At 38.3% G+C, this 8,479-nt stretch overlaps 1 protein-coding gene across 1 annotated transcript; it reads right to left on the reverse strand.

The window, feature by feature from the left end:
* Positions 1-1,369: 1,369 nt before the first annotated feature.
* On the reverse strand, positions 1,370-7,723 carry LOC124115568 (NADH dehydrogenase [ubiquinone] 1 alpha subcomplex subunit 13-like). The gene is made up of 4 exons (XM_046476609.2): positions 7,578-7,723; positions 4,364-4,442; positions 3,177-3,248; positions 1,370-1,766 (listed from the first exon to the last, which is right to left on the reverse strand). Exons 1-4 carry the CDS (start codon positions 7,666-7,668, stop codon positions 1,562-1,564), a joined length of 447 nt encoding a protein of 148 aa, XP_046332565.1. The 5' UTR covers positions 7,669-7,723; the 3' UTR covers positions 1,370-1,561.
* Between the last annotated feature and the right edge of the window lie 756 nt (positions 7,724-8,479).

An 8,479-nucleotide genomic window follows, 5' to 3' on the forward strand; every position in this document is an offset into this window, starting at 1 on the left:
ATTGGGACTGTAGGCACAATGGGATGCAACCATTTCCATTGCTATTACCTATCAGTGCTAATTACCCCCTGTCTCCCATTTGCCCATTGTCTATTAGACCTGTGAAGATCCAGGGTAGAATAGGTCTTCAGCAACCCATGCTTGCCGTGAAGGATGACTATGCTTGTCGTAAAAGGCGACTAACGGAATCAGAAAAACCAGTGATTGACATCATGAGCATCGATCAACTCAACTGGTATACTGTGACATGCATCAACCAAGTCAACGAGCATGACCACTTGATTTTGTTAGTCACCTCTTACAAGAAGCATAGTCACCTCTTACAACAAGAACTGGTTGCTGAAGACCTATTCGAACCCAGATCTTCATTGGGCAGATAGTTTCTTTTAGGAAAAACATTTACGCAAGGTATATTCATTTCACATATATATGGATTTAAATCTTATGAAAATAACTATTTTTATCTTTTTTTCATTCATAATTATCCTTTTTATTTATTTTTCCACTGTCCAACAAAACCTTTTGAGGTTAACTCTATTTGGGCCAATCTCAACAACTCAGTTGCAAAATTTTCACTTCAATAAGACTATACCACACAGAGGAGGTTATTCATCTCTACTGCGAGTGAATGAGTTAGGTTTAACGCTATTAATAGTATTCCAGTTATATCGCGGCGTGTCAGCTAATGTGGGATTGGTTTGGTTTGTTTGTTGTTTTACGCCGCACTCAGCAATACTCCAGCTATATGACGGTGGTCTGTAAATAATCGAGTCTGGGCCAGACAATCCAGTGATTTATATCATGCGCATCGATCCACACAATTGGGATCGATGACATGCTTCAACCAAGTCAGCGAGCCTGACCACCCGATCCCGTTAGTTACCTCTTACAACATGCATAGTCGCCTCTTACGGCAAGCATGGGTTGCTGAAGACCTATTCTTCCCCGGATCTTCACCATTGCTTACTGTGGGAGGAAAGCCCCAAGTGATGCAGGTCTCAGCCATTTACCACTTCAGTGAAACCCACGAGCACGGGTATGGTGCTGACAAACCTAGAAACAAAATCGGGATGAACCGAGATTCGAACCCACAATCATAGGTTTCTGGCGAGCCTATGGGACGCAACTCTGCACAGCGAATTGCGGTGCCTTAGGCGACTAGGCCACCCATGCCCCCCATCTCTTCTGCGAAGTCTTAAAAGTATGCCCATACTTAAATCATTATTGAAAACCTGCATGTGAAATACACAAGGCCAGCAAGACTTCAGACGATGTGACCAACATTCATGATCACATGATATCACTGGATTTTGAAAAATATAGTTCAAAAAGTGTGTGAACGCTCAATTTATATAGAACACAAGACTGATTAATCTACAAGGTTTATTCAAACAGATACTATTTCTCACAAGTGCATAAAGATTCCAAACATCGAAACATCTCACAGATGACAGGAACATGTGCACCTCTGTCTTAAACTCAGCACTTTTTTCTCATCCCGTAGCACAGAACAATGCAGTTTGTCCCTTTCAAAAATACCCAAAGCCTACACAGTCACACGTTAATGCTTTAACTTTTCATTGACAGCTAAATACTTTTGCCTGTAGGAGCAGTGAGCGAAGAACTCTTCTGAGGATGGCATAATGAATCGGTTTGCGATGTTGTGGTACACTGGCTCCCCCCAGAGTGTGCCCGTCTTCCAGTTGGGCACATCCTTCATCAGCTCGTTCTCCTCATCTCGGTTAGCCCGCAGCTGCTTCAGGAACCTGGAGGAAGAGTAGTGAGGGACGTTAGTCAATGCAGGAACATCCACTACTACCTAGTGTATCACATCTCCATCATATTTGATAAATACCTTGGACCCAATTGCTACCACAGCTTCAGCTGAAGAAAAGTTGCAGACAGGTGCAAATTAGAAACACCCAAAACAGAGTTTTAGCAGAATTATGTCTTAAAAAAAGTTCACTTATTAGTTCAAAACAAACCAATAGAGTGGACCCTTGGGAGGCAAAAATATATGAAATGCCCAAAGAAAAACATAAATACCCAAAGTGAATGATAAGATTGAGTAAATACTCAATAGCTAAACACATTATCTGGAGCCCTGCACTGATCACATTTTAGTACATGTACTCACCGCCAAAAGAAACATGAATACCATACATGTTGGTTAAATATGTGAAGAATTACTCATATTCAAGAGATATTAGATTGATCCGATGCACAAATGAACATACTGGTATATTACGTGAACCAACGCTCATGAACGCATCACATGTGACGACATAGATTCATGACTCGAGATGCACCATTTGTCTCGTGCAGGATTAGTGTGTAAAGTTTGCATATGGCAGCATATCATGATAAGAATAAAGACACTCTGTGGTTACACTTGACTTATTGTTAGTTTTGTCATCTCTTCTTAACCGACATACTTCTCTATATGTTTTGCGTTTCTTTTGGTGGTGAGTATATTCAGTAGACATATGATTTAGGTTTAAGGCCACCTGGTTGGTTGGTTGGTTGGTTGGTTTGTTGTTTAACGCCGCACTCAGCAATATTCCAGCTATATGACGACGGTCTGTAAATAATCGAGTCTGGACCAGACAATCCAGTGATTGATATCATGAGCATCGATCCACACAATTGGGATCGAAGACATGCATCAACCAAGTCAGCGAGCCTGACCACCCGATCCCGTTAGTCGCCTTTTACGACAAGCATAGTCGCCTTTTACAGCAAGCATGGGTTGCTGAAGACCTATTCTGCCCTGGATCTTCACAGGTCTAAGGCCACCTGGATAACTATTGTTGGACTGTATAGGATAATTGAATGTTGAGACTCTCAGCATTGTTTTCAGCATTAGAAATTGGCACTAGTCCTATAGTCCTTGCCAAACTGCCTAATAGTTAAGGTATCATAAGGACTAGTAGAAATTTGCAATTATTAAGGGATTTGCTATTATATGTCATCATTATAAGGACTTGTGGACTAAAACAGTAAGTTTCTTTTGCTGGTTTTAAACAAATGTTTATGTTAAATGTTTGTGATCTTATTTTGAAACTGAAAATATTTTTGAGGAATAATCATGACAATTTTGTTTAGAGTTAAAAACTTTAACAGATACGGTGAACAAATTTAGCCAACTAGAACACCACAACACAATAAGTACTTACAGTCTTTGCTGTTCTGCCAGGAGGAGGGGTACAATGGCTAACCGTGCCTCCCTCATCTCAAGAGCAAGCTGGCTGTAAGAAAAACATCCTGTCATTAAGTAATATCATAGTATGTGGCTAGTGGCTAGTATTGTCAGAGGATATCACCCATAGTTGTAATGTGACTTGTTATTTAAGTTTCAATAAGAAAGATTGGATAGCTTAAGGAAGTTGGCCATAATTTGATGATTGAATCAACAACTAATTATGTGAGCTGGATGTCACTGCCAGGCCGGAACTCAAGGATAGACTTTTTTTAACCATGACACTGTAATGTCATAAAAATGTCCTCCCAGTCTATTATGTTCATATTTTCATAGTGATGCCATATTTCATGTGCAACTTAGGACTTTTAAATACCACTTAAAACAGACAAGCCTTACATTTCTTCAACTGACATTACTGACATTATCAAGAGATTCAAAAACAGTTATATATATCAGAGCTCCAGATAAGCTTTTGGTGTTGTGGGTATTTTACCCATGCATTTTAAAATCATTGGGTATCAGTAATTCTATCTGCGTATTCAAATTTCTGTTACCCACTAGTTTTGACACATGTGGGTATTTAAGTTAAATATTTAAAAACACTATTCATCTAGTCCCTGCAAACTGGTGTCGTGTGGGTTCGAGAGCTTTATAGGACTAAAAAATACCACGATACTTCCACAAGAAAGTGTGATGGCAAATGATCATGATCTGACTGTCATCTTGGAGTTTGGCAAGGTTGACGGAATGCCAACTTATAATTTCAAAATAAGTTGCTCATTTGCTAATCGAATACGCAGGGTTACTTCACAATATTTTGATGATACGCACAAGTTTTATTTTTGTAGCGTATCTGTAATGTTTGTTGCGTATTTGATACGCTTGGATTATATTTTACTGCGTATTTCCGCATTTCTGATGCGTATTTCACGCAGATACGCAGCTTATCTGGAGCTCTGATATATTAATGCTAAATAGAAAACATATTTGTGATGGTCACACAGGGAAGATGCTGCCATTCTCATGAATATCTGTGATAAGTAAGAGCAAAGAAGGTGCCTACCTGTATAGAGATGATATGTAATGACATATTTTTAATGGGAAAAAAGAAGTCTCCAATCACTCTTGTATAAAGTACAATCACAACATAGAAACACTTACTCCTTTCTTCTTCGTTGAAAGTAATATGCTATCCAGGCTGCTGATGTAAATCCAATGAAGATACCAAACTGTGCATAACCTGAAATCATAATGTTGAATGAAAATACAAGAGTCAGTCAATGATGGCTCAGAAATGTCCATGTCCTACAGACTGGTTTATGGTACCGGTAACTTAAGTTCATTAAAACATGTGTCCACCATAAAACCATCCCATTCCCTCACTTAATGATTTATCAAGCCAGAGTGAGTGAGTGAGTGTGAATGGCATAATGCCAGTATTTTAACTTATATCACAGCATGACAGCTTGATATGGAAGGAAAATCTGAAGTGATGCAGGGTTTCATGGTCTCAAGATGCTTAAAGGGGCACTGATCTAAAGCAATTGCCCAGGACTGGTTGTTGCCTTTGTTATTGTTTTTTCCCTGTGAGTACCCGGATGATCATGATGATACGCAACGCAACTGAGTGTGACCAGAGACTGGGTTACCGTCTGCAAGGACAGCTAAATAAACTTGGAGGCAATATTTGTTTTACCCATTTTTGAACACTGATTGGTTTACCGTGATCTATGAAGATTTCGACAAAGGGCGCAAGTTAATTAATTTCTTCAGCCTCAACAAACAGACAACAAGAACGGCGGAGCTCATCGGATGTCGCCATTTGGCAATACCCCTGAATGTTATAGTTTAATAACAAAAAAAAGTATCCATGCAGTGAAAGCATTTTCGGATTTCGGATTGCGTCGCAAATACGATGACTACTCCCTTGTTGTCATCCACGTTTTCTGGTATAACCTTACACTTGTGTATTTGTCGTCATTCACTTGATGCTCAGTTAATGAATTTATTACAGGTATAATTAGTGGTAGCACCACTCAGAATACCTGACAAATGTTCCCATTTGGCATTTATTGTGTCTGGGGTAATTATTCAATCTAAATCCAGGTTTGAAGTGAGGTGAAATGTGTGTTATGTAATATGCACGTGGCAGCCCAGATGAGATGAATGATCAATTGATTTACTTATTTGTAAATCAACGGATCGTTCCTAGTCATCAAAGGATTAACATAACATGGATTGATTAATCACTGTTATCTTGCACAGTGGATATGTCAAAAGTGAGGGTTTACATGTCTAGGTTTACTAAAACAAAGGGAATACACTCACATCATGGCGTGAAGTGCCGATGTAAATACAACATACTCTGTTCAAAGGGTTAACCGATAATAAGTTGATTGATTGCTCATTGTTATCTAACTTATTGGATTTTTTAGGAACCGTGGACGTTATGAAAATAGTTGTCACGTGGGCTTTCCTAGCCAACCTATGTGAAACACCTGAAACAATCTAAGTGATTAGTTGAGAAACGAACACGGGTTATGATATCCCGAAACGATATATATATTCTAAAATATTTGATTGTTACAGAGACATGTGACATCGAATAAGTTTCTTTGTACAGCTGCAGACGAATGGGATATTGTTCCTTTGTGTGGATATTCACGGATACATTCCTTGAACAAGGAAGCTGCCTAAATTTGGTAGGTTGTAATTATATGCATGTATATATATCAGTCAATTTCTAAAATGTGATTCTCTCAGGCAATTTATAAAATGTGTAAATATTTCTGTCATTTTGACTGAGAAATCTGTCCATTTCTTAAACAGATTGAATAAAATTTATTACGACGATCAAAAGGGCCTTAAAACATCACAATAGATTATTATGGTGGATTAGAAGTCAAACAATATAGAAATGTACTTTTCATCGTAACATTTTCAGTCTCTTGGTGATGATACTAAACTTATGATGATATTAAAATGTTTGGAATTAGTTGTCATAATAATACAGATGGACATATTTTTCAGTCAATTTGTAAAATAACTGAATATTCAGGCGTTTAATAAATTTCCTAAGTGAAACTTTTGCGCATTTTGATTGTTAAAATATAAACACAATAAAATAAGCAATACTCAGGAGAAATATTTACTTTGTGCTACAAGTCAAAATAGTGTAAACGAAAATCGCACAATTACCAAGCAAGTGACTTATCAAGACTTCATCACCATTACCGATGCTACCCACAAAGATACCTACATTTCCTTATTATTTCCAAAACTGTATTTCATTTTGTTGATCAATGTGACCATACACCCTTTTATTGCGCAGCACACGTCTCGAACTAGTCTAGGTTTCTGCTATATCACCCGGGTACTCACAGGGAAAAACAATAACAAAGGCAACAACCAGTCCTGGGGAATTGCTTTAGATCAGTGCCCCTTTAAAACTTTGGTAAACCTATGAGCATGGGTATGGTGCTGACAAACCAATAAACAAATAGGGCGAACCTGGATTCAAACCTGCGATTATAGGATTCTGACATGCCATACGGATGCAACACTGCACAGAGAATTGCGTCCCTTTACACAACTGGGCCACCCATGCCCATTTGTCAAGCTAGAAAATACCAATTCTTTATCACAATAATGATTGGCACCAAATGAGGATAATTGATGTTTTCAAACTACATATTGAGTTACAAATAAGGACTATTGAATCAAATTACGGTATGTATTTTTCAAGAAATGTCCATTTTTGTCGTTACTGTTAGGCCTAGTAGTATTCCTCATCGGCAGAATTGCTTGTTTTCACTTTATAAGTATTAGCACACACGCAGCTATCTTCGTTAATTAATTTAATGATTGCAATATTTCATGATTCTATTTCAAATGTCAAGGACTATAATAGATATGCATTTCCAAGTGATACACAACAGCAGCGATATAAACGTAGTTTGTATCTTGTTTGTTACAAAATCACCACGGACATATGAATACATGCTTACACTACTGTTGTGCATGTTTGGTTAGCTATAAACATGAGAGACGAGGCCCACAGGCATGTTAAGAGACCAGCAAAGTTATCTTTTTAAACAACTTGAATGTTTGTCTGCTAGTCTTACCTATCACATCCATATACAGCCCCAGAGATTATGCCACAGTTTTACACAGGCAGTTTAATTACGATGCCTTGAACAAGACTGAGAAATGGCACCAGACTATGGAACACAGTCCCTGTACCTCAGTCTGATCAGAATAGCAACAACAACTATCCAAGGGCATTAGGACATTATTGACGACACGTTTATCGATGCAGTAAAATGACTGTTCAAAAATAGAAGTACATGACATACAGCTCTTTATCGTTGCCTACCACTAAATCTGCTTTTCGGAAATTTCTTTGCCCATTCTATGTTGCTATAGCCCCCCGGAGGAGGCATATCTTGGGCATGTCCACTCGGCATCGTTTTTACTTGGAAGCCGCCAGGCAGCGCTGCAGCTAAGGGAGACAACTCTCGTTTGGTCTCTTGAAACACCGAACATCAAAATATAAAGTTGGACGCACGCGCTGCTTTCGAGTAATACTGACAACTGATATTTAGATTTTTTTTAAATAATCGAAACCAAAACCAGTTATCTTTATAAAGAGTAATGGTTTTATGCATCGCCAAAGCCAAAGAAAGAAACCCATTGGTTGTTTTAGTTTTAGCTAAAATGGTAGACAAACAACTACGTACATTCCGTGGAATCTTAAATTTTCTAAGAAGTCTTCGGTTTATGATTTTAAAATAAAATCATCTTTGGTTCTTTGTAAAAGTAAAATGTCGCTTGCGAAAACGGCATAAATTGAAGAAAAGGACTATATGAACGTGAAAGGGGTCAAACGACCTTTCAAATACACAAGATATTCAACGATGGGATAGTTCTATGGGCCTATTTAAGAGGCCTAACATGGTGCTGTCAGATCACAATTATTCACAATGGCCTTTCGATGTGTTGCATGCGAGAAGAATGTCAGAAAAAATCAACATGCTATTTCATTTGACAACTGTGACCAGTGGACCCATCATTAAAGCATGTAAATATAAATCATATATTCTACAACATAAATCGTTATCAAAAATGGAGGTGCCGTTTTCGCCCGACAAATAGTAGCCGTTTTCGCCAAATGAGGTGCCGTTTTCGCCCAAGATGTATATACATGTGTGTACATCTGTGAACGTTCGGAATCCTGGGTGAGTAGACGATGCAGATCTAAAACCTCCCATCTTGGTT

Source organism: Haliotis rufescens, unplaced genomic scaffold (genome assembly GCF_023055435.1).
Source record: "Haliotis rufescens isolate VD_foot unplaced genomic scaffold, xgHalRufe1.0.p SCAF_106, whole genome shotgun sequence".
Classification (NCBI taxonomy): domain Eukaryota; kingdom Metazoa; phylum Mollusca; class Gastropoda; order Lepetellida; family Haliotidae; genus Haliotis; species Haliotis rufescens.

Excerpts from the sequence above, each read along its gene's own strand:
- LOC124115568 (XM_046476609.2), bottom strand. The coding sequence starts at position 7,668 with ATGCCGAGTGGACATGCCCAAGATATGCCTCCTCCGGGGGGCTATAGC. Across the intron at positions 4,443-7,577 it reads TCCGAAAAGCAGATTTAGTG|GTTATGCACAGTTTGGTATC; the intron begins GTAGGCAACGAT and ends TTATGATTTCAG. Across the intron at positions 3,249-4,363 it reads TTTCAACGAAGAAGAAAGGA|CCAGCTTGCTCTTGAGATGA; the intron begins GTAAGTGTTTCT and ends TTTTTCTTACAG.